Genomic DNA, 25,800 nt, shown 5'->3' on the forward strand with positions numbered 1-25,800 from the left:
TAGTGTAAGAGACTCTAAAAAATAAATTACAGAAGCCTTTTGGTTGCAGAAGAATTAGCATCTACAGTATTCTAATAATGCCAACATGTCGTCTTCTGTCTTTTTCCAACCTCTCTTCTCTAATTTGTTGCTGCTGCTTTTAATAGAATAAAAGAAAATAAATTGTTGTCTGAACCACTGTCTTTACAGTGTTTCTAGAGTGGGGATACAAACTTAATTTGTGGTGTCACTTTGCTTTAAACAGTCTTCTGTTTAGGCCTGAACTACAACCACATGCAATTAGTGTCACTTTTGTAGTGCTTCATGAGAAAGAAGAATTTTTGCTTCTCATTTAGAAATTGTTCTTTTAGGAAAGGCTGAGAAACATTTTCATGGCTAGAGGCTGAATAGCATTTCCAAACATCTTTTGAATTTGTCCCATAAATTTATACATGAAAAGCTGAATGTGCTCACATCTCATTAGTAGAATGCTAGTGCATGAAAGGTAAGTTTGGTAGGGCTGCAGGTCATACTAAATAAACCAGATCACTTCTGGCCTGTAGGCTGAAGTGACTCCCATCTAGTACATCTAAGAAAAAAAGCTTACATGCTAACTTGGAGAGAGAGCTAAACTGAAAAGGGAATGTTGGAAAAACAATGTGCCTCAATCATTTGGGCACAAATATAGTTTCAGGTGATTATTGCGAGTTGGAAAAAAATGTGTTGACATTGTAACTTCAGTTTTCCTATACTGTATAAAACTTAGTCATAGAGTATTTTCTCCAGTAGAAACTGGACTAATTTTGTTTTGATATCAATAGGTAGTAAAGAAAGATACATGCACTATAACAGCAAATAAAGGGGCTCCTGAAAGCAGTATGGTGACACATTTCTCTCTGGTGACAAAAAGAGACAATGTCTCTTTTTCGATTCTTTTCCATGCTGAATTGTAGGAGTTGTTTTTTGGTTTTAATGGTTTTTCATGATTCTCTGATTTTTAAACTTCAGCTCCAGCTGTATTTGTGTTCCACAAATCTTACCAGAACTGTACATTGCCATCAAGAAACTGCCAGTTCTGTTGATTGGAAGACTATTAGATTATCAAAAGGCCTTAGGATGGGGTCAGGGAGCAGAATAAAGGAGGTTTTTTTGGATAAGAATGCAAGTAAGGCAGTTGCCTAGCCTGGCTAAAGGGAGGGAAGAGCAGTTAATTGAAACTGTGAAGGAGTCAGTCAGAGTAAATGAAGTTTCTGCTAAACACTGAAGGACAGAACTGTATTTTTGTGGGCTTTAACTACTGATGAATTTTTAAGAGGTGTATATGTTGGGGGTATGAACAGTGAATAGCACTAGTTGTGCTAAGCTACCAGCAGAACTGGGCACTATCAACAGGGAAATGGTTGACAAAACTTCATCGTAAGTCCCAGAAATTCTGATTCTCTGACTGAAAAAATGAGAGGAAGTAGGTGAATGGATGTGCTTAAATATGGAGCTGAAATTGAGATGATGTTTAGTTCTACTTCTCTTTTGGAATAAGGGGCCCATTGCACCAAATACTGTGCAAATGCTCTGATGGATTATAGAGGTAACTGCTGATCATCCCCAACAGGGTTGTTTTAGCAAACTATCATGAAACAATAAGTAATGGAGTTTTAGAGAGTGTCCATGACAGATTGGGTAAAATAATGTTGAGTTACAGTATTGTAGTGCAGAAATGAAATTGCTGACAAAGAGCTCAGTGACTAGAGGCTGATTGGAGGTTGTTGTGTAAAGGTCTTAGAAAGTAAGGAGTAGTACTGCCAAACTATCAAGTTCTGGGAGTTTAGGTCAGCAGAATCCCAAGCTTTCCTCAGCTTGGCCAATAAAGAACCTAATGGTTGTCCACGCTCTGGATTCATCATTTTTGAGATCCAAGGATTTCATTCATGTCATGTATCAAAGCTTAATAGTCCAGGTCTGAGTGTTCTATGGTCATTTTCATGTGTAGATCTTTCATAGATCAAAGCATAAAGCTGTCTTTAGACTGTTTCCAATTTGTGAATGTAAATGGAAATTCTTTAGACATGCCCCTCCCTGTAAAAACAGTACATGTAAAGAGTTTACTTATGAAAAGGTAGCTGTAGATTTTATTTTTTCATTTAATTTTTTATTAGTACAAGCCTTTTTTCATTTTAATTTTTTCATTTTTGTAGTTTACTGTTTTTCACTGCTTAACTCTCAAACATTCACCAATAGCAAAACAAAGCTATTTGCCTTATAGAATAGCTGCAATTTTTCTTTATTTCAAGGAACTCTATCTATAACATCCTTGTAATAATTGTGTAATGCCCGTTACTGGTTAACAAAAATCCATCAGGGAAATAAGGAGTAATAAACATTTTTTTTTTTGTCTGTACCGATAGTGCTGGAGTGAAAAGAAAGAAAAAAATGATTCAAGGAATTTATGAAAGAAGCACATACATAGCCAGCAGTCTGTGTGGAAATCTGTTTTTTCTTTCAAATGTGGTTTGGAAAATCAAATGCTTTTCAACAGCACCCACATCTGTAAGAATCTTCTCTTCAGAAATATTTTTGACATGTTTATATTTGAAAAACTATACCTTGAAATTATTGTTCAAAAAGCCTGGATTTTCTATAACTTTATTGTGCATAAAAAGGTTACTTTTTGATATCTTCCTTTCCAAACCAAATAACAGTTTAAAAACTGTTCTGTTTTTGCATAGAAGTTAGCATTAAGATAACTAAATATTTCCCAGATTATGGACCTAATGTGCATAATTTCATTTTAAGAGTTGATTATTTTACAAAGATTCTATTAAGACTTATTTTCTATTTTGCCTATTTTTGTTTTCAATACGTCATTGAGATTTATCTGCTAGGCAAACAAGGATTTAGCTAATGCCGACCAGAGTTTCTTCTTCTCTGAATAAAGGCAACAAAGATAATCAGTGAAAAAAAATGTATGCACATAGTTTTTGAGGGAATTGTGAGCTGCTTATTAAATTGTCCGTATGTACCACAGGGAATTAGGAAAAGTATCAGCTTTGTATATTGTATATTGTATATTGTAGCTAGTATATTGTAAAATCACTACCGCAGTTTTTCGCAAATTTCAAAATGATTACAACTGCAGGGTGATGTTATATAGGAAAAACATTTAAGAGAAGAAATTATAAGTGGTTTAAAAAGTATATATTTTATTCCATATAAATTGTGAAATGGGATTGTGTTAGCATCCTTTAAAGTTCTCATCTACGTGTTAAGGAATAAAAATTGTAACAGCAAAGATTTTGAAATTGCTCACATTATTTATTTATTAATTTTTTCAGATTTTGAATGAGGATAATTTTATTTCTGAAGTTTTTAAAAATAGGATTCTCTCTGTATATAATTTGAACATTCAATCTTGTTTCTTTTTGCATTTAATAGTCTTTAGAATTAATAGTTGTTGAATTGGGGTGTAACTCAAAGTATTCATAGTAATTGCAATTTCTGAATATTTTTCTTTGCTGTGGTACTTGATCACATGTTTTTTAGCATAAAATTGTCTAAAGACTTAGCAAAATCATCTTTATGTTCTGTAAGAATCCTGTACTACTTTCTGAAGTAGGGCTTGGGAGTAAAGTCTTTTCCTGCTTTCCATTTCTCTCTTCTTCTGTGTTTAGCAGAGAGGCAAAAAAAATCTGCTTGGACCTTTTGACCAGCAAAATATTCATATATATATGGATAGCATTACATGCAAACACCACTCCTAATCAGCATTGGCATGTTTGAGGCTATTGCAGCAGTTATTAATTTAAAACTCTCAGTGGAAACTAATTGTAAAATAACAGCTGGAACTGCCCATTTAGTTTCAGAAATGTGGCTTGCTAATTATCTAATACCAAAAGCTATTCAAAGCTAAATTTATATTTGGAATTTGGCTTTAAAAATGTTCAGCTTTAACCTTGAAGCTTGTTTTTATTTGAAATTTCCTTGTGAGTTCTACAAGGAATCTTCAACATAACTAATTTTACTAAATACATAGATTTGAAATACATTTCCTTATAATGTAATAGTAAGAATAAAATAAATTTCATAAGAAAATAATTTTTACAACTTTACTTTTCTCTTTAATTGATAAATTTAATCACTGTGTTCTCCATACACATACCTACTTTATATTTTTTTTTTGCACTTAGTAACACAGAACTTGATTCATACAATAAGTTTTAATTTCTTTGTGTAGTTCCTCAAAGAAAGGAAACTGAAATATACTTCGTAGAAACATTCCTGTCAAAGACCAGTGGCATTATGTCATTTAAACATCCATTTGTTGTGAATCAGGATTGCATTTTTGGAAACCTTATTAAATATGTTACAGGGAAAAGAAAAACAAGTACGTATCATTAACGAATTAATTCAACGGAATAACCAATTAATTTAAACAGATCAAAGTTGAAACACATAGAATTGATAAAGACATTTTTGAAGTCTAGTAATTCTTAAACAGTACCTATATTAAAATATTTTAATATAAAAAACCAGTGACCTTCCTCAATGATTTATTGTTACTTTTAACTTTGTTTTGAGGACTTAATACACATTTTATCTACAGTGCTCTTCCTTTCTGCTTCTGGCTTGGCTGAGGTGTTTGCATATCTGGGTTCTTGTCACTAGGTGCATCCTGTGTGATTTAGAGCTAAATTGGGAATGGGTTTCCAGGCTCCCTTTAAACTAAATTGTGTGTTCAGGAATTTCTCATTCTGGACAGTTTGGTTGTGAACTGAAGAGCCAGGCATCAAGGATGCATCTCTTCAAAATGGAGTCTACAAAGTCTACGTACTTTATATGATTTATTGCAGCATGTACTCCGTTTCTTTCATTTCTTATGATGCCATCATTAAACAGCTTAAGGTCGGAAGTAAATAGCAGTTTTAAAATAAAACTTTCACAAGGGCATTGCTGTCTCTGCTTTGCTCATGTGCTGTACTTTGTTCTATAAAAAGACTTCTCAGCTGTGTGTGATCTTAACTACTGTATCTTCTGCAAAGTCAAGGTTAAGTTAGAGAAACACAGCAGGCTGGACTCAGAGGTTCCTTGGTCTTCTGATACTTCCTGCTCTCTCAAGTAATGTTTTAACACTAATTAGTATTTTCTCTTTGGCATATACAGAGCTTGCCATGTGAAATTCATACAACCTCAGTTTTGAAATCTGTAATATGTTTAGGGTGACTGAGTGGAGGAGAGATTAGGATTTCTTTCATTTGTGCTGGTTTGAGATGCTGTTTAACATGTTTTTTCCTGTTTCCTTTTTTTCCCAAAAAAACTACAGTTCTGCTGTGGTGAAGACAAATCAAAATAAAACCAAACAAATTGTTTGGTTTTTTGGTTCATTCTAATCCTTTTAAACTTTTTATTGTATTCTCTATATGTGAATGCTTCATTTCCTAACTTCTTGCCTTGATATTTCCTTGTCCTAGGATTCTAAATACTTGTTATGCATAGGGGTGGTTTTTTCTTGAGACCTAAGGTTATTGTAGTTATTATCATCTTCTCCCTAGGAAGCATAATTTCTTTTCCTTTTTTTTGTCCCCTCTATGTTTGCACATTTTGACTGAACCCTTCAGAAATCTCATATCTTTCTCTTTAACCAGCACTGAAATCTACCTCCTTCATTGAGATCAAATCTGTAACTGCTTCCCTTAACTATAATAATGCCCCTTTCTCCCCTTTGAAAATATTTTCCAAATTGTTAATTCCTCCCTAAAGCAATTCTTGTTTTACCACAGGGGAGAGAAAACATGTCAGATATTTCAAGAGCTCTTTGAGTAGAGAGATCTCTCACCCTCCCACCCAAGCAAGTGATGTACAGACCAGCCGTGCCTAGTGAAGGGACTAAAGGGATAAAGTGTGGCCCTGGGCTTCCTTGGGGCTGCCCAGAGTGGGGTGAATGTCATGTCAGTTTTTTAACATTACTTTATCCATGGTCATTGGGCAATGAGTTTTGTGCCCATTTAAATTGTAAATCCAAATTTGAACTCTTTTAGGATCTGCTTCTTCATGGTGCTGCTGTTTGTACTTGTGTATAAGGAACAGGCTGAGGGACCTGAAAGAAATAAAAAAATGTCAGGGCCATCAGGCAATTGTTTTTAGTAAGGTTATTATCCTAAGCTTATTTATTGTGTAGGCACACAAGGATTAGCCCTGGCAAAAAGGTATGTGTTATCAGCTTGGGCTTGGATCAGCTTAATCTGCCATCATGATCTGGCCTTTGAAAACAGCACAGAATTTGACGCAGTGTACTAAGAATTTTTAAAAGTTCTCAGATTCAGCGTTAACGTTATTAAATAGACTGTAACAGTTTAAAAAGGTAAACAAGAAAGGGTGCAGAGACAAAGAAAAAACACATTAAATACCACTTAAAAATCCCAGAATACCTTTCACAGTTTATGTACTCAGCAACTGTAATGCAATGCAAAATTTTCCAGTTAAAAATGGGAAATAAAAGGTAATCCAAAAGATGGAGTTATTTTTTATATGAGTAGTGCCTTGTGTTTCATGTTTTATGTTATAAAGCATTGTTAGTGAAGGCTTTACATTTCTTCAAGTTACATCCCTTTAATCTTTCTTCTTCCTGAACAAGTAGCTTTATATTGCGCCTGTTATTGTAAAATACAGGGGGGAATGAGGGGAGGTGTTTGGGTTTCTGTTTACATGGGAGAAAATAATTGGCTGGTTCTTAGAAATCAATGCCACCTTAAGAGCTGGAGTGGTTCCTCTGTGTGAATTACTGAACTAATGTTCCTTTGCTTTGCACAAACTCCTTACAGTTTCTTCCCAGACTCTACTTCACTGATTCTTAAAATACAGGATTGAATTCATGTATCAAGTTGCTTTTCTGTCTTATATACTGAAAATTAACATCTAAAGTCTTGGCTGCAGTAAAGAATTAATTCTGAAAGAGCGGAGGAGAGCTTTTAAAACTCGTTATTCTATACAGTTTTCTTCTTAACAGTGAATAAATATAATTTCCATCAGCTCTGGTTTCAACAAATGCTTTATGTTGAAAAGCATTTTCCAATATCATATCAAGCAGATTTCTTTTCTTCGTAGCATTTTTAATTCTAGCAGGATCTCAAGGTAACTATAATGCAAGCTGTGTGCTTCTGTTACTGAGAAAGGCATACCCCGTTTGTAATGAAACATTTGTTAACTTCTGTATACAGATTGCGGTTCATTCCGTAAATACTTGTGGGTTCTCTGATGTCCCTCACAGGGTTTTATCTATGACAAATTCATACCACAGTTCTTAAACTACATTTTGGATAGAAGATTTCTTTCTTTTGCAGAACTGCTTGCCAGTGTCTTTCATTTAATGCTTGTAAGTATTTCAACTTTGGTTTTCAATTATTTAACAAAAAGGATTATCAGAAATATACAGAATAGTAACATATTATTTTAGTATATTTCTCTATGGGATACTCTTCCAAGCTCCCATGGCAAAATTAAATCCATGTTACTGTTATTCTGAGCAACTCAAATTTTACTGTTTAAGCGAGCATGGTTCCTAGCTCTTAACTGACTTTTCCAATGTAGTTTCACTTAGCTCAACCACTTTAAGTACAGTCAAAAGTCGTGCTTAATGTTTGTTATGTTTAAGGTCTTACTGTGCTATTAAACCTTATTATGCTGCAATAAAGAAAAAAGAAATTAAAAAGCCATGTACAGTGGGTTTGTGTTGCATTTCAGAAGCTTTTTTTTTTTTCTTAAGAACAAAAAATTCCATCACTTCTTTTAAAGGGTTGGTTTGTAATCTTATGGGCTTTGTAAGTTGGTGGACACAAAGATAAATGTACCATTCTTCAGCCTCTCAAAACATTTTTCATGCCCACTGATATTTTTGTTGCTAGGGTTTTGGTTTTTTCTGTGAGAAGGCAATGGCCAGCGCTGGTATGTTAATGGCTAACACAAGAGCATGTTGAGAGTAATAAAATACAGAGATAGTATCAGGCATCTCTGTTTCAGTGTAAATGATTGGCATAAATCACAGCTACTCCAGTTTTCTGGCTTGGTATTTTGTGTTCTTGAGCACTAAAAAAAATAAATGGGTGCGGAGGTGGGACAAATAGGAGTATCTACAGATAGATTTGTCCTGTACTTGCAGGATTGGAACACAAGAGGTTTGAACTCTTTCTGATAACCAAAATGATTTAACTATTGAATAGTATTTTTTAATCATTGTATGTGACTGTTTTTCAAGAAACAGGAGGAAACTTGTAGATGAGCAAATCCATCTGCAAAGAAAATTCTAAAGTTTTTAAGGTTGGAAAAGTATAAATATGTGCATATATGTATTCAAGAAAAATACAGAGGAATGCAATTCTCTGGCATTTCTTTTTTAAGCCACTATATTCAGACAGCTTCACTGGTTGATTTTTTCATGTTTTTGGCATAGTAAAAAAAATGCCTGATATATTATGTAACTGCAAATGTTATTGAAGTTGTTTTCTAAAAATAATTTTTTTAATCTATGTTTTGTATTTTTCTCAGACTGCAGCTCATAAGAGTGTATCCAATTATATTTACTAAACTGGACTCAAACTACAGATGATGGAATTTGCTGTATCTGTTTGTGTGTATTTGTTTGTGTGTTTGTATCTGTGCAGTGTCCTTGCAATTTTTTTTAGCTCCAGGCAGAAAAATAAAACTCTTAAATTTTCTTTATAACCACCACCATTTAAATATTTGGGCTACATCATGGAGTCACTGAGCTACCTGACACTAGAATTTGTAGTCTTCTTGGTCAATATTGTGAGTACCCAGGGATATTTTGAGTAGATTTGTATCTTTTTTGTTTTTCTCTTTGCCCTCCTTCGAATGCTTATTTAGAAGTAAAACTCCCCTTCAATAAATTTTGTTAGGCATAGAGTCATACTGACTTAGGAGGTGCCAGTAATCAATTAACAATAGTCTAATGGGGTTTTAAGGAAGAAAATGTACTGGCTTTAACATGACAGGTAATGTATTTCATAATTACTATGGAGTGAGGTTTTATATCGGGAGAGTTTTCAAGAGATATTGAAATAGACAAAGTAGTGCCGGGACTTCAGGAAGAAGAATTAAAGGAAGATTCTATTTAATGCTGTGTTATTGACATATTTTACAAGATCATATATAGTATTTCAGAAATAGTTCCAGCTTGCCATTATGAATATGATGATTCTATAAGAAGAAGAAGAAAATACAAGTGGCATCTTGAGAAACTAATGTAATCGGTGCCAAAGATAAATGTGAATTGACTTGGAAAGGTAAATACTCGTGTTTTAGAGTAGTTTCTTGTATTGATTGTGCTATAAGAATTGCAATAGACATGCTGAAAGTATGCATTAATACACATTGTTCAATATAAAGGAAAAGCTGGTATTTATTTGTTTGTAATGTTCTTTTCTGCTTCAGATACAATTTGATTGATGTCCAGGTATGATTTTGATATACTGACACAGCAGCAAAAAGAAATCCTGTCCCACATCAGCTTTTGAAACATACTGAGGAAAGTTTGCCTTCCAGCCTGTTCCTTATACCAGGTTGTACTGCACCATTTAGAGAAATTCTACACATCAAATATGAAGGCTGTGTTCAGTGAAAGTTCACCTAGGTACTTCCAGGTGAATTTATGGAACATCTGGAAAAATGGAGATATTGTACCACTTAGCTAGATTTATCAATTAAACCAAAGTGAAATTCAGGCTGTAAATAATGGGGAAATAACAAGATTATTTGTCTTAGTCCTATGGTAAAGCAAGTAGACACAAAATATTTAAAAATTTGAAATGAAAGATCCTTTGACTGCCAGACCACATTAAGTTTTGAGATAAAATTATTTCCATCCCAAAACAAAAGCATTAAAGTCTTTGGGTTATATTGCATTTTGCCTTTTTTTACTAGTCCCCTCCGCAAACTTCCACTATTTAGAGAAACTATATTCCACTTGGTTTTTTTCAAGGAACATTTGGCATCCAAAAATATCATACAGATCTTCCATTGGAATTGTGCATACTTATCATTTATACAGTCTGTCAAGTGGATATTTATGCAGTGCTTCCTGAATTTGGGTGAATGTTTCAAAAGTATAAAGAGATTCCTCGAACTGTCTAAACATTAAACAGTATAAAAATGAAAAAATGATTTTTAAAAGTTCAGATTTGCTCATGCTGTTATTTTTGCTGAGGAATTTAAACAATAAAATTATAGAAGTAATTAAACAGATGGCATCTAAATGCACAGCTGCAACCCTCAGCTTTGTTTCATCTTACACTTTTTTGAGAGAGACCAAAACTACTTCATAGTTTACTAATACTGTACCTTGTGGCCATAGGGTCATTGATACTGTGTTCCACAGACACCTCTAGAAGACAAGTGCACTGCGGAAGTTCTTCAGCTTCTTTGCAGGCAATTACTCTACTGCAGCCCTTGTAGCAAGGGACTGCCTTTAGGTATCTGGTCACCTCACAGGATATGTAGAGGATTTTTTGCCCATAGGACTAAGAAAGGAAGCAAAGGCCAAATTTTTTAATGTGTGATCTGCTGTAATTCCTTTCATTTGTTTAGTAGCTTTTATATGATCAGTGCCTGCTGCCAGTCCTGACCTTGGTGTGGCCCAGTTCACTAAAATCTGGCCTTCCTAAATGGATAGCAAATGGAATTACAGTAGCACCCACCTGGCACCAGAATGTAATAATTGAGTGTGAAGTGTGAAGGGGTGGTGCTTTTTTTTTTCTCTGTATAGGTACATATTGGGTTTCAAAATAAAAACATTTAAATAGTCACATAAATAGTATATCAATTTTAAAATTGCAGTCACTTTTTTTATCCATATTTTATAACTTTGTATTCTCAGAATACTCTCAAAATGTTTTCTATGCATTTAGTTACATTGACAAAATCATTTTGGCTTTATGCCCACAGTATAAATTGGTAGACTATTGAAGAGGTTGATTTTGTCATTTAGAGATAGGTACTAAGCAAGTTTAGAGAGAAGAAGATTAAAGCCTGCCTCTCCTATTTTCCTTTGGCATGTTCTAGCCTTGCAAAGAGGGAAGCATGTCCCATGGCAGGCCAGCCAAAGGGGTCTGCCTAGCCCCAAAGGTTCTCATGTCCAACATACGGAGACCTGGCAGACTCTGCCCTTCTGCACATCCATGCATCCTGTTAGACTTGTCACCTCAGTTCTAACCAAGGCAGTTTCCTGCTCCTTTTGAGAGAGTGTCAACCACACATGCAAAATAGGCACAAACTTACTTCTTATCACCAGATTTCTTCTTCTGGTGATTTCTTCTTCTTCTGTCTTCAAAACCAAATCTCTCTTCTCTTGCATTGTGACAGCTCAATGAATGTCAGTCCTTTTATAAAATGGTTTGGGATTAAATTAAACACCTGTATGACTTAGTAGTTGCAGTTGATGAAACTGGTGAAATAGAGGACACACAGTAGCTAGAGAAATGTGATTCTGATTTTGCAGTTTTTTCATCTCTGAGTAATTAGTTTAAGAACTGAGGGTTTCTGTATTGTCTATTTTTAAGAAAAAGCTCCAAAGCAATTGTAACGGAAGACCTGTCTGCTCCAGCTTGGCAAGAAAAAGCTGTGCTGAAAAATGTTAGTAAAATAAAATAGTATATTTGGATATTTTAGAAGAAGTTTGGTTATTACTATAATTCTTTTCTGTAGAAGAGTTGTTGCTGCACAATTAGAAAAGTCTAGAAGCAGAGAGGAGATAACTCTGTGTTTCTGACTGGTCTCAAAAGTGACTATTTAACGCCTAGCTTGGATATATTTAAGGGAAACACTTGTGTGTAGAGTAATGTGACGGCTTTGTTGAAGATCCTGAATACCTTCTCTTTATGTCAATCTCTGTCAGGAGCCAGGTTTGTCATAGTAGTAGATTCTGTCCTGTGCTTGAAGCATCTAGAAGCTTGGAGTGAATTCAAATAGCAGAATTCAAACACCTTCTTCATGGTTGAATTTTCCAAACATGTATCTAACACATCCTTATTCCAGACTCTGACACAGAGGAGACTGAAAGACATGTTAACACCAATCAACTAAAATCTTAGTGCTCTTTTATATGATTACCTGTTCTAAATGATAGTGAGTGTAGATGGTTTGTTCTATGCACCCAGTTTTTTTTTTTTTTCACCAGGAGCTTTGGCATTCATGTATTGGATCCTGTTTTAGAGCATGCTTATCCATAATTGAATCATCTCTTTTTTTCTTTTCTTTGTAATTTGAAAGTACTGAGTTCCCACATGGAATTCATTGTGTTACCTAATGATTTTTCTAGCTATTTGTTGTTTTATCCTCTGCTTTATCTGTTTTAACACTTATACCAGTTCCTCTCTTCTCAGTGGTACTTATTTCTGTAGGTATACAGAGCAAAAAAGGGACCAGTGCCCAAGAGATAGAAGTCAGAAATTTATCCAAAATTAATTTGAAAAAGAGGACTTGTTACACTTACATTTTTGCATCTGTGTAGTAATTGTTGAAGTAGTCTAGTGCAATCAGAAGAAAATTTTGCATATGTTTCAGTTACTGGCCTTTTTTTTTTCAACATACTAAATGTACAAGTAATCTACCTCTCAGCTGATTTATGCCTATGTACAAAAAATATAAACACTACAAATCATTATAAAGTTAGAACTTATGAGTGTTGGTAACTACAAAACATATTCCATTAGAATGCAATTAATAACTTTTTCCTTTGCATTAGGATGTGATGTATTTGTCCATTATGTAAATGTTAAAAAGGGGTCGGTCATTTTTATTTCGTTCACGGGCTATCACTGTTGTTTTCTTTTTACAAGAGTCCTACATGTATGAAGATGAACCCAGGTACCTTACCCACTCTGACTTAAAGGACATCTGCCTTGTGTTACCTTCTGTAGATAATGATGATGTATCTGGCTGTGCAGATCCCAACACTAGGGCTAATCAGACAGAATGCAGTTTTCATTGTTAAACTGATTCTGGTAATCAATAGTATCACTTGCTAATTGGAAAAGCATTAAGCAAAGCAGCCTTACTGTACTCAGTTTATATTTTCATTTAATAAAACATTGCTGGTACCAATCCAGAGTATGCTGCCAGCAATTATGGAGATGGGACTGTAGTTGTGTTATTCTGAGGCTGAGCTTGAGAGGGGAGAAGGAGCAACTGCCAACAAAGCCAGGTATGTGTGGCATGGTTCCTGGGGAAAAGAGGCAGAAACAGTGAGAATTGGAGTTTACTGCTGATGGCATTTGAAAGCCTGCTCTGCTGATCCAGACTAAAGTAAGTCATTTCCGACATCCTGGCAGTCATAAAACACTGTCTGGTACACCATACGTCTCTCTATGGACAGATTGCAGGGTGGGAAAGCAGAGGTGAGGTTACCCTTGTCCTGGAAGACACATGTATCACTCAGAATATATACCCAGGATCATGTGAGGACCTTCTCTCCTTGCCTAAAGATGTCTCCTTCTCTCTTCTTGCAACATTAAAATATTCTTCTTTAATTTCAGCCTTAGTGCCCTGATTCTGTGATTCTTCCTCTTGCCCAGTATTGTGCTTGCCTTTTCTTTCTGCTTTTTTCTCATTCTTCTTTCCATTTTCCTCACAAATTAATGTTTTTAAAATCTCCAAATTTAGGCACATCCAGGACTTCCATCATGGGAAGTCATGCTATAGGATTTTTTTTATTTTAGTACTTAGATCATGTCCCTATATGTTGTGTGATGTTGGGGAAGTTATGTTTCTCTCCGAAGAGCTCAAGTGTTAACTTGTCTGTGACAAAAAGATGTCTAGGTATCTATTATACCATCCATTTGGTATAATTTAAAAAAAAAAAAAGAAAAAGTAGTTGCCTTTGTTTGAAAAGCTGATTTCTGTCTGAGGTTTTACTTATAGAAGTTTAGCATTCTCAAAGGCCAGCGTTGTTGCCGTAGATTCTCTTGGTTTCCCACGTTTTTGTTCTGTGCTCTTCTTAACACCTATAGCATCTCATTCCAGATGGAGTCCATTGTGTCCCTAAGAAACACTTTGCTTCAGTTTTCCTGTTTGGTAAAATACATTCAATGGCTTTGTCAAGGAGGAAACTTCATTGAGTTGAAATGGGGAAAAGGCAGTGAAGGTGCATTAGGTCAGTGATGAATACTGCTGTGATTTCTACAGTAGTCAGTCACATCTCATGCATAGGTGAGGGGCTTTCAGACTACATCTAGCCTGGGACTTCACAAACTTAAGCAGAAGAGGAAGGGGTCCTTTTACATATGTGCTATAGGTTATTACATATTTATCCAAGCTTACTTTCTGTTTCCTTTTTAAATTAGGATAGGAAGGATCTTTTACCACCAGGCAAAACCTTTAATAATTGAAATTTGGGTAGATAGTTTTGTAATCTATACCTGGAAGCAGAAATCAGTGCACACAAATCCAGTAAGTACTAATAAAAATTAGCTGTTGTGTGTAAAGTCTGCAAATATTTATTAATTATTACATTATGTGTAGTTTTTAACTGCCATTTTCCTGGATTGTTTAACTTTTTGTAGGTCTCAGATGAGCTGTAAGTGAATAAATTCAACTTTACTGAGGGTCTCAGAATTATGCTTATTCAGCAGCATGTAGTAACTGGTTCAACATGAACTGCTTCTTAAATAAACATACAAAAAGCCTGACCCACACAAAATCAATTAAAAAAAAAAAAGAAAAACTTTGAGCCTGTGTTTCCTGTTACATGCTTATGGTTGTCTTTGGTTGCTTGTGATCTTACTGTATTGTTGACCAACGGTTGTATTCTGCACCAGCTGCCCAAAGATTAGATGAGAGAGTGAAGTTGTTTTCAGAAGAGGGAAGCAATTAAAATCATAACCCCTACAGTACATTTCAGCTGATAAAACATCACTTATGCTGGAGATAGAGAAGTCATGAATTTGGCTTACTCTGTTTTCCTCAATTTATTTGCTGCAAGGATTTTAAAGGGTTCAGAGTTCACACAAAGCATGTGTACTTAAGATTAGGCCAGGTTTGCTGTGGTTTAACATACCTTCATCCTTCTAGGAAGTATACAAGTAATAAGTTGGAGACATACTTAGGAAAATTGTTGATATGGGAAACAAAAAATGAGAGCTTATGTAAATCACTGTATGTAAATTGTTGATATGGGAAACTAGAAATGAGGGCTTATGTAAATGCCTGTATATATGTTACTTATTTGGGAAAAGGCTATATTTTGATCCTTGTATAAAACTGACATGATGCAACTTCTGAAAGCCATAATGAGCTTCATCAAAACATCAAGGCATTAATTACTAATCCTTATATTTTATATGTATGTGTAAAATATGTGTTTCTTGAAGTGTTATCTGTAGAAACACATTATGCTTGGATTCCAAAAGTGTATCTAAAGGATCAGAAGAAGAGTTTTGTATTATATATAGGAGATTGTTAATAGTAGGATAATGCAAATATAAACTTCTATATCAGCATGAAAATATTGAAGCTGAAAATATTAGGCTGTATTATCCCAAAGTGCATTAAAAAAAGATGCAGCAGACAAATATGATACCAGCAACGCAATACACAAGTACCTTGTCTTTATTAATGCCCTTGTGTAGTTTACTGCACCTAAAGATTTTTGCCAAAGAGTGATTTTGTTGTGATTTCTGTTTAAATAAGTAAATTTGTGAGGGTAAGGAAGCCATTGTCACAGTGGGGAGTTTCACATTAGTGCATACAGACACATTGTGCTCGAGGAATTTGGTTCACAAGGTCATGGTTGTGCTGAATGACTCTAAGGAATATCTAGGTGAGCCTATTGCAAGCTGCTCATAAAAGAAGAAATGAGAAATGCTCATTGTGAAGTAAAGGGGAGAACAATCCATTATGCACATAAAATTAGTATCATACTCTGTTTTATATAAGCAAGCAGATTTCCAAAAATATGTAATTTGGTGCTTTAAGTATTATTTCACAAGACAAACATTCCAGTATTTACTTCTATTAGACAAAGTATGAAAATAGACATTGAATCATACAATAATCTACTGTAGTGGGGTGGTTTGTTTTTTTTTTAACTGCATTCATATTGATGAAATAATGCCTTAGAAAGAATAATAAAAGGCACAGTGGTTGTGGTTAGATCTCTCTGTGTGGAAAGTTGACAAACACATTCTTAAGTTTTAAGAAACCACATTTAATTTTGAAATACCACTACTGACATAACAGATTTTCAGTGTGTGTCTACTGAGCACTTAAGAAAGTTATAGGGACTACTGAACAATGCCATCACACTGCCTCACCAGGAATGACTTGATCAAAATGGTTTTCCTGTCATCCACATGCCTCTGTGGGTACATATGATTAATTACTTAATTTTCTTAATTGCTAACATATTCCATTGGTGACAGTGGCAGTGTATTAGCAGTTTTAACTGTTATTTGGATTTGGGCAGCACTGGGATTGCACTTTGAGACAGATTGCATACCTATAGTTTGCATACCTGTACTCTTCAGTTTGCAGTTTGGGATGTGCTACTTCAGTAGTTATTTATGTTTAGATTATTAGCATCAAATTCACACAAATTGCAGAATTATTAATTTCTCTGTGAAGACAGCAGCTGTATATTAAATAAATTTGGCCCTAGACCTTGAACAGAACAATAGATTGGATGTCATATGCAAATAAGAAGCTTAAGCTTAAGCAGATGTATGAAATCAGTAAAAAATAGACTACAATTTGTTGTCATAGATTGAAAAAAAATTAAGATCCCCTTGCTCCCTTATTTTGAAAAACAGTGATAATATAATGGTGAATTTTTGTTATAATATCAAATGAGCAGTGCACAGAAGGCTGTATGGTTCTCAGTATAGAAATGGCCAGATAATTTTTTAGTATTTCCCAGTGCTTATTAGCAGAAGACGATTGGCAGGAGAAGAATCCTCTGTTACTGGTCACAGGTGAAATTGAATGGTCTCAGCATCCCCCATTCATTTAATAGTTCTTTAATGTTTTGTTGAAGTTGAGTCTGACTGTTGCCAAAACTCAGCTCAAGACTGAAGTACTTTGTAAAATCTAATGTCATAGACTTTAAAGGAATCCACAAGGAATGTGGTTCACTCAAAAATGCTTTTTTCTCACTTGTTAGAGGAATTTTTTTTTTAAAACTCTGTGTTGAAATACAGTGGTAAAATGATTGAATTGTTTTTCCATCATCTTGGAGTATTCTTTTTAATTTTTATTCTTTGATGGATTTGAACAGTGGGACTGTTGGTTACACTTCGTGGTTAGACTGGGGTGTATTTGTTCTTTTGGAGGACTTGAATGTGACATCCTGTATCCATTCAGTAGATATGAATCAGTCCTACTTCCCCACAAGGCTGCTCGTATCAATCTGATTGGAAGTGCAATGAAGTTGATGCATTGATCTCATACGAACTTTGGTACATCTGGCTAAATTTAGGAATGTGTTCATTTGCAGATCTCCCATTGAATTCCATAGGAAAGAGGCAGATGGGTACTTTTGAAGATTTGAAATTAAAATAATGCTTAGTGTAGATAAAAATGGTGAAATCAGTACCTTCATTTTGTTAATTTGGATCTTAACTGATATCTGATTGGTCTGATTGTGACCTTTGGTGATTTCTTTTCCTTTTTTTGACATTACAGGAGAGCACTAAATCTAGGAATTCTTCGAGACCCTGGATCAGAGGTTGAAGACAGACAATACCAAATAGATCTTCAATCTATCAACATTGGTACTGCTTATTGGAATCAGTTGAAACCAGAGAAAGAAAATGGAAAAGGAGGGGTTTTGACAGAGACTGAGAGAAATTCTCAAAATCCAGCACTTGAATGGAACATGGCCAGTAGGTAGGGATTATTTTTGAGATTTACTCTTTTATGATAATATGTAGCACAACCACTGCAGAGAGCATGCACAGTATACCTGAATTAAATAATTCAGTACTGGTTTTGCTTTACATTACAAGCACATTTCCCTGGAGTTTTGGGTTACACATTTGAAATGTATATTACTGTTGTTGTTACAATGTAGTTACTACATAGTTACCGTTTGCCTTTGCTTCCATTATAAGCTCTTCTCCAAGTGGCTTACTGTCTGTCCATAAAAATAACTCCAGGGCTGAGACTTCAGCTTGTCAGTCTCTATAAGCAATGGGAGGTTCTGCTTTGGGGGTTTTTTTGGGTGTAGGGTGTGTTTTGGTGGTGGTGGTGGTGTATTTTTTTCTTTTTTTCTAAACTTTTGGGGTTTTTTGTATTTTTACAAAGCTTGAATAAAACCAGCCTAGACATTTCTAAATTAGAGATGGATAAAGTAGAACATTTCCTATCGATTCTGATCTGGTTTTTGCACTTCTGTAACTAAAACCAGATGAATTTTGAGAATTAGATATTTCAGCTAAGTCTCCTTTATTGGGTATTGTATATGTGCACACAAAGCCCCACCCTCTGGTTAAACAGGGTTGAAAGACAAAGCATGCATACACTTGCCTGCTATTTTAAATTTTGATGTTTTCAAATATAAAATGGGGGGAGGTTAATTGGTAATTTGTGAAGATTTCAGATATTTATTTTGGTTTTAATATACTTTTTATAATTAAAAATTCATGCAAGTAGTTTAAAACTAATTTTTTCAGACTGTGTAGCAGATTTCAGTTTCCAAACTGGCAGGAATAAGGTCTGATGGCCAAGAGCAAGCTTTCAAAAGTAATTTTGTGGATTTAGAAGCATTTCTCCTAATAAATGCCTCTTTGCCTATACATTTAGCTACTTATTTTCATATAAAAGTCCTTTCTATCTAATTCATGTAGAAACAATCTGATTTTTATGAAATGTGTGCATAATTTTATGGTTCCTAAAGTATGATTCCTATCTCCATTTAGGCATGAGTTCCTAAAAGTGATATAGAAAAACAGGCAGAATCATCTGGAAACAACTACTTCTGGTTTAATTTTCAGAAAAAATGGGAGATGAGAGGACTCAGATTTTTCTAAAAGTAAGGCAAGTTGTAGCAAAAGCTACATGAGGATGGCACACAGACTGAGCTTTGCAAGTGATGTATTGATGCAAGGCCAAGAGGGCAGATAAGCTCACTCTGGAGGAGAGCATGCAGGAAAAAGATGTGGTCAATAATAAATTCCAGTTTATCATTGAAAAATAGAGGGCAGGTAAAACAGTTCTGACCAAAGAAATGATAAAATGACAAGGAGTCACAGGAATGCAGCTAAAAATTTTAACACAGAAATAGACTCTGGTCTTCATTTATAACATCATGTGGTTCTTTACTGTATTTTAACAATTTATCTTTTTAACTCATATAATTCCATAGAGGTTTTTTATTTTAAATTCCTAGCCTTAAAAAAAATGTGTATGACTTTCTAGTTGGGCCTTGATGTTGGGCAGGTTAATTGGGAGGTTCTTTGTCCCAAAATTCCACGTCCACTGCAATATCTTGAAAAATAAGATTACATTAATTTCCAAAGGACTTACAGCCAATTTGCAACTTAAGCTAACGTAGTAAAACCAGCCACTGAGAGATTGGCTTTCTTTCTCCTTGCCATTGGTGACTGAAATCCTACTGCCAGCACACTCTGGGTCTGAGCTTTGTGGTTACAGATTCAGATAGGAAATTCAGTGGGATTCCTGAAAAGCTAATAGGACAAGGGGAGCAGCTGTTACAGACAATCGTGAGTTCTCTTTTTGTTTTTTTTCCTAAAACCGCTTGGACATGCTTCCTCAGCAGACTTCCAAAATGAAGTTTTATTAGAATACAAATAAGTATGTTTGGTTTAAAATTGCTTTTGAATGAATCTTCTACTTGGGTTTTAATTTAGAACAGTTGTAATTAAATACATTAAATTTTCCTTTCTGGTGTGCAATTACAGAATTTTAGTTCCAGCTTGTTTTCAAGAAAAAGTATGAATGCTTTCTTACCCTTTTGGTTTTAAATTTTACATATTTACTAAAGATTTTTCAGGATCTTGCCATTTTTGCTTTTTAGTTATCAGTCAGTTTTGCTGTATCTGGGTTTATTTTATGACCTGTGGGAAGTGATGTGTTGAGAACTGGAAGAACCTGCACTGAGCTCTGCCATCCATGGCGCTATTTCTAGCATGCACCAAGAGGGCTGCTGCTGGATGTTTCACGTGGTGCTTACTGTTTCCAGGGTTAAGTTTATCTTAATATTTACTGCAAATATCACAAAAGCTTTATGCCTTAATCTAATTTTGATACTACTTTTTAAATTTCTTTAAGTTTCTTAGATATGTTTAACGTGGAACATAATGAATTATTTTTGCTGAGTTGTTTTAAGGTTAATTTCTTTGTTTGGTTTTAATATACTTCTGTTTATTCTTACCCAGCGCACTGGCATATTAGGATCACCGGGTCTAAAGAGTCTTCTTTGGAATCTGTTTTCCTCATTTTTGGAATACTTTAATGCTGTGTAGGGCAGTATAGAATCCAGCCTATATCCAGGTTTTTCACAGTTACTTCACAGAAAACTTCAGCATAGATACCAGCCATTCCTTTTCCATTCCCATTTGTAGAAGTATTATTGGACTATTTAAAACTAAAATTGCAAAAAAAAAAAATTATATTGTAATTTAATCTACAATTGAAATTTGGCCTGGTTTTAAAATTTGCATGAAAACCAAACCATTGTAAGTCAGAGATCTGTGGATATCACACAAACAAGTATCTGGAGGCTTTTGACATAATATCATTTAAATGCTTTAGCAATCTTTACTCTGAAAATACATCCATTGAATTTTCACATCACTTCTCCAGAGTTAGGTTCTTCTAGTACTTAATATGTTAAAGGGTTGTTCCCCCCCATCCCCCCAACCTTTACACTGCAGTTTGGAAAGCGAGCTGTCATACTCTAAGACTGAGTTGTTGAATACTTGCAGGTGTTTAGTGTAAGATTCTTCAAGAGGGGCTACAGTGAGATGCTGGTGTGATGCCTCCTGTGTCTCTGCAGGTCATGCCAAGGAGAATGGGGGAACTGGAACTCTCTGGTAGGGTGGATGCAGTCTTACAGAAAAAAACTGTCTAGATGTGTGCTGTATTGAGGATCAGGGATCATAACTCTTTCCATTATGAAATGTTTATACTTCACCATGGATGTTATAAAAAGCTCCCTAATGGTGTAATATATAAAAAGAATACTGGAAACAGTCAGACAGTTCTAATAAGGTTATGTACAAATGAAACCTGTCCACATTTATTCCCTTTACCAAACAGCATGTGGGGAACTGGGAATACTTAACCGAAAGAAGTTTTCTTGATTGAAAACTGCTTTTTCAGCTTGCAGATCTCCTCCTCCCTCTCCCTCCACTCAATGGAAAAAACAACAGCCCTGAAGGAAATAAAGAAATATATCCTCTCTTGAGGCCTCGCCCCCATCCCTGTGCAATCCTTCTACAGCTCCCAGCAGCAACTTCTGCTTCCTGCAGCCTGAATAAACTTTGTTTAAAAAAAATAATAATTGAGCTTAAACGCATTACTCCTCTGTGTGGTAATGAATTGAGTGTGGCAATATACTGCGTTACAGTTCTGTCCTTGGCATACCACCATCTGGAACAGCTCTCATGGAGTACATCAGGGAGCCAATGGTCTGTTGTACAAAACTGAACAAAATACCACTGCAAGGATCCTCAGAAGGGTTTCCTGCAGATTTTTCTTTGAATAGTTCTCATTTTCATGCTTTTTTTTGAAAGTTCTTGGCAGTTTGCCAAGTTCTAATGAGAAAGATCAGAAAAAAATTGATCTCTAGATCTTTGTGTAAGGAAGTAGGGGCATTCCCCTTGAATCTTTTAGAATAAAATGCAATAAATATTTTTTCAGTAATTTATTTTAATTGTTGTCTTTTGTGGTACCTTAAGTTGTGCTTGTATTCATACTGTACAAAGCCTTTGTCAATAAGATGGGGTGTTTTATTTTTTATATTAATCCACAGCAAAGAAATGCTGCATAGCATTCTTCATAAGATAGAAGTTAGCTTTACTGAGGTCTTATAATACAAATATAGTAATTCTTTACAGCTAGGTAGTGTACACTTGTTTATTTTCTAATTTTGGTTATTAGATGGTCTACAAAATGTTGCTATAATATTTTACTGCCATGTGACATGTCTTTGCAACACCTCAGAAAGCTGAAAGCATGTGAATTAGTCATTAGTAGTTAGATATCCTAATACATTCCTAATACATTTGTATATCAGGGATTAGCTGATTTAAACAGCTACATGGGAAGCCTGCAAGAGAAAATTCTTTCATAAGTCTCAAGTTAACATGCTGTCTTAAATAACATCTTTTGACATTTTGCATGCTTCAACACAACTAGAGAACACTTTGACTATGTGGCCTATTTCATGCTAATATGTTTTTTTCTTTTTCACATCACAAAGTTCTCCATGAGGACTCATCTTTCTGTAACTAGTAAAATTACATGGTGCAAATATGCTTTTGATTGTTATTCCTGTATTGAACGTATACAAGTTTCTCCCTGACTTAGTGAATTTTTAAGTATATAAGGGCTCAAAGTCTAGATTCAATAAGATATTATTAAGAAAAAAATATAATTAATAATAAGGTAAACATTTCCAAATTTCACATCTAGGTTGTGTTTACCTATTACTGGCTATGTTTTCTGTTTGTCTTGCTTACTGTTTTCCACGTGAGAGTCATAGTAGTAGGACTTAGTCCTACTTGTGTGTTTTCTCAGCTTCTCCAGTCTCATGTCATCACGTCTCCTTAATTAGGGCAACATCATCTCTTTGGCAGTCCTTCCTCTTTGTATAAATTCAACGTGCTTCTGACTGGATATAATCAAATACTGATGATTTGATTTGATGTAATCAAATGTTGTTGCTCCCATTGCAAAATTCTGCTCTTCTTATTTTTTTCTCTCTTCTTCCCACAACATTCTTTGTCATATTAATCATAAGATGTCTTTGCTTTCGCAGTACTTGCAGACCCCCTGTCTATCCATTTCTCTTTTCATGTCTTCTTTCATTGGTTTTGACTCATCTGCACTCCCTGCTCATCAGACCTCTTCATGCCACTTCCCAAGACCGATGCAGTGTTTCAAAGAGGCACTGCCTTGCTCACTCCTGTGTGTTATAAAGGCATTTGCTGTGAACATTCACGCTGTTATTGCAATGCTTTATTCAAAATCCTTTCAAAAAATAAATTTCTAGTATACTGTAATATAAAAACCATGAGACAGGTTGCCACTGGATGGATATCATTACCCATGCTGCTGTTAGTAGTTTACCTTTACTTCCCTGTCTGTGAATGTGTTTTTTCTTACACCTAAACTGTAAGCCTTTGAGGACAGAGACCATTTTTGTCGTGTGCTTTTGCAATGTGGATTGTGGTCCATAACCAGGGTTTGTGTTATTGTGCAGATAAAGCCCAAATTCTGCACTAAGGCACTTCCAAACCTTATCACAGTTGCTTAACTGCCTTGTTCCTTTGCGTTAGCATATGGTCTTTCAAATGCACTTACTTTTAAGTGTAGATGATCAACTGCTTTAACATCTTTAAAATACTAGCTTTTCCTTTTTTTTCCAAGACAAATATATAACAGATGCATAAATGAACCACGGAATGAATGTGCTGCAGACATAGAGCCATCATTACGCTCTTCACAATCAAGTTTTTTCATAAGCTCATGTGGCGTACACCTGTGTTAAGTTAGCCTTGCACTTAGGTGCAGTGTGGAAGACTCAATAATTCAAAGTGGAATTTGTTTCTTTGTTCCTTTTGTACTCTTTCTCATATCCTCTCCCCTCATTATTTACTGTGCTCTGTTTGCCTTCTGTTTGTACTTACAATTATTTTCCTAATACTTGATTTGGCTGAGGTTCAAATTCACCCACAAGAAATTCAGAAAGTAGTAAGTAAGTAGAGCCGGACAGGGATAGCACACAAGGATGATTGTAAAAATAAAATAAAATAAAGCAGTAATCAATATATAGTACCAAAAATGTCCTTTAAGATGCAGTGTACTGGGTATCTACTAGTATAAAGCATGAAAATTAAGAGATGGGAATGTGCATAAACTGAAAAATAAGTTGATCCATGAATGAAGAGAGCCAATTGAGGGTTTAAAGTTCAGCAAATAACTTGCTTTTATAGCTCTGTTTCCTATATTAAAGTCATACTTGCTAGCTTTTCAAGAAACTTCAAGTAGAAGTTTTCTAGTGTAGTTATAGCTGCATGTTCTTTCATAGAATTGTTCTCCTATTTAGCTCTTTCATTGTCCTGAAAGAAAAAGGCATTTCTTTCTCATCCATTGAGAAGGGGAAATAGGAACTGGGTAAAAAATAATTTAGTTTGAATCTAAAATGGAGGTGGTGGCAGGGAGAGAAACAATTGTAGAACTCCAAAATTGAAGACCATTTTCTCAAGTTGAAGATGTTCACTAGCCACTAACAAGTCTGATTCCTAATTTGGGGATCTTATGAGATGAACCTTATTCTAAAAGCCATCATTGGAGCTCAACAGAGATGTAGCTGACCAAAATGTTAAAGCTTTTAAGGTAAGATGGTAGTTTTCTCCACTCACTAATTGGCTTATTCTTAAGCTGCACACTTCTTATGGTAGTGTGCAGCCTCCTCAGCAGTGAGGGCCATTTGAGGCAAAAGTTTTTTACAGTTTTGCTCTGCCAATACTAGCTCTGTGGCATCTGCTCTTAACTTGTGTTTTCTGTTGTCCTAAATAGATTTAAAAGCTTTAAGGCCCACCTCCACTGTATAATTTATATTCCCTTATAGATCCTCGTCCTTTCTACATGTTTTGAGGACACTTAAAAAATTATTAGTAGAATTTGAAGCATCAAAATTGAAATGCCTAAGCACTAGAATGAGTTCTGTATCTTCTGCAGTATGAATTTTGTATCTTTTGCAGTAGACTGAATTCCACCTCAGGTTATGATTTAACTCTTGGCTTACAAACCATCAGCATTTGAGATTGTTTGCTTTTCTACAGAATCATTACTAGACTATGCATCACAATTCCCCTTCTTAATCAAGAGAGTCCAATACCTGTTCTGCATGCAGTCAAGTAATTTCTGCATAGACAAGCATATAAGCATATTGGTTAATAACATTAGCATGGATAACCCTAGCTGATGGTAGGGGCTAATTTTTAATTGCATAATTCATGTCTGGCTCATTTGTGTGATTTACACTGATGCCTGAACTGCCATGTCTCCCTTAGAGATGGCAAAATTAAAGGTCATACAGGGAAATGTAACTGACATGCTGATGAAGAGTTCTACATAGATCTATTAACTTCTTCTCTAAGGCCATGTAGTTTGTTCTTTAAACTTACATTATTTCATAGTTGACAATTTTCTGTTTTGTAAGCATAGGAAAACTTACTTTAGACCTATAACTGTATGAAGATTTTTAGAATTATCCTTGGTGAAAGGTGGGTATTTGATGTTGCTACAAACAATAATGGGTAAAAAGAATCAGCAAAAACTGTCTTGATGGAAGGAGTCTTCCTGGAATTTGAAGTGTATCCTCTTTTAGGGGCTGAACCACATCTTGATCTCATTACATTTTTTTTCCCTCATCAGAGGGTCTCAGATGGCATTTTGTGGCAATAGTTTATTTGACCTGACCCAGAAGATTCTGGCCATTTGGAATGTGTTGTCATAAGCTATTAGTGATCCATCTATAACAGTTGTGCTTCTAGGCTTACTATTTGGTTAAGGGTGGGGGGGGGAGGGAGCGGAGAGAAACCAACAAAAAACTCAAAACTAAACACCTGCCTAAAA

The 25,800-nt window shown here is 35.1% G+C and overlaps 1 protein-coding gene across 11 annotated transcripts in view; it reads left to right on the forward strand.

Annotated features, from left to right (window-relative positions):
* Nucleotides 1-25,800, forward strand: part of VPS13B (vacuolar protein sorting 13 homolog B) — a 427,964-nt gene that overhangs the window by 258,098 nt on the left and 144,066 nt on the right. For all 11 annotated transcript variants that reach the window (XM_038130163.1, XM_038130155.1, XM_038130158.1 and 8 more), the window contains one exon: nucleotides 17,656-17,859. In XM_038130163.1, the coding sequence (XP_037986091.1) occupies nucleotides 17,656-17,859 (204 nt within the window). The remainder of the gene's footprint in view (nucleotides 1-17,655; nucleotides 17,860-25,800) is intronic.

Source organism: Motacilla alba, chromosome 2, assembly GCF_015832195.1.
Source record: "Motacilla alba alba isolate MOTALB_02 chromosome 2, Motacilla_alba_V1.0_pri, whole genome shotgun sequence".
Classification (NCBI taxonomy): domain Eukaryota; kingdom Metazoa; phylum Chordata; class Aves; order Passeriformes; family Motacillidae; genus Motacilla; species Motacilla alba.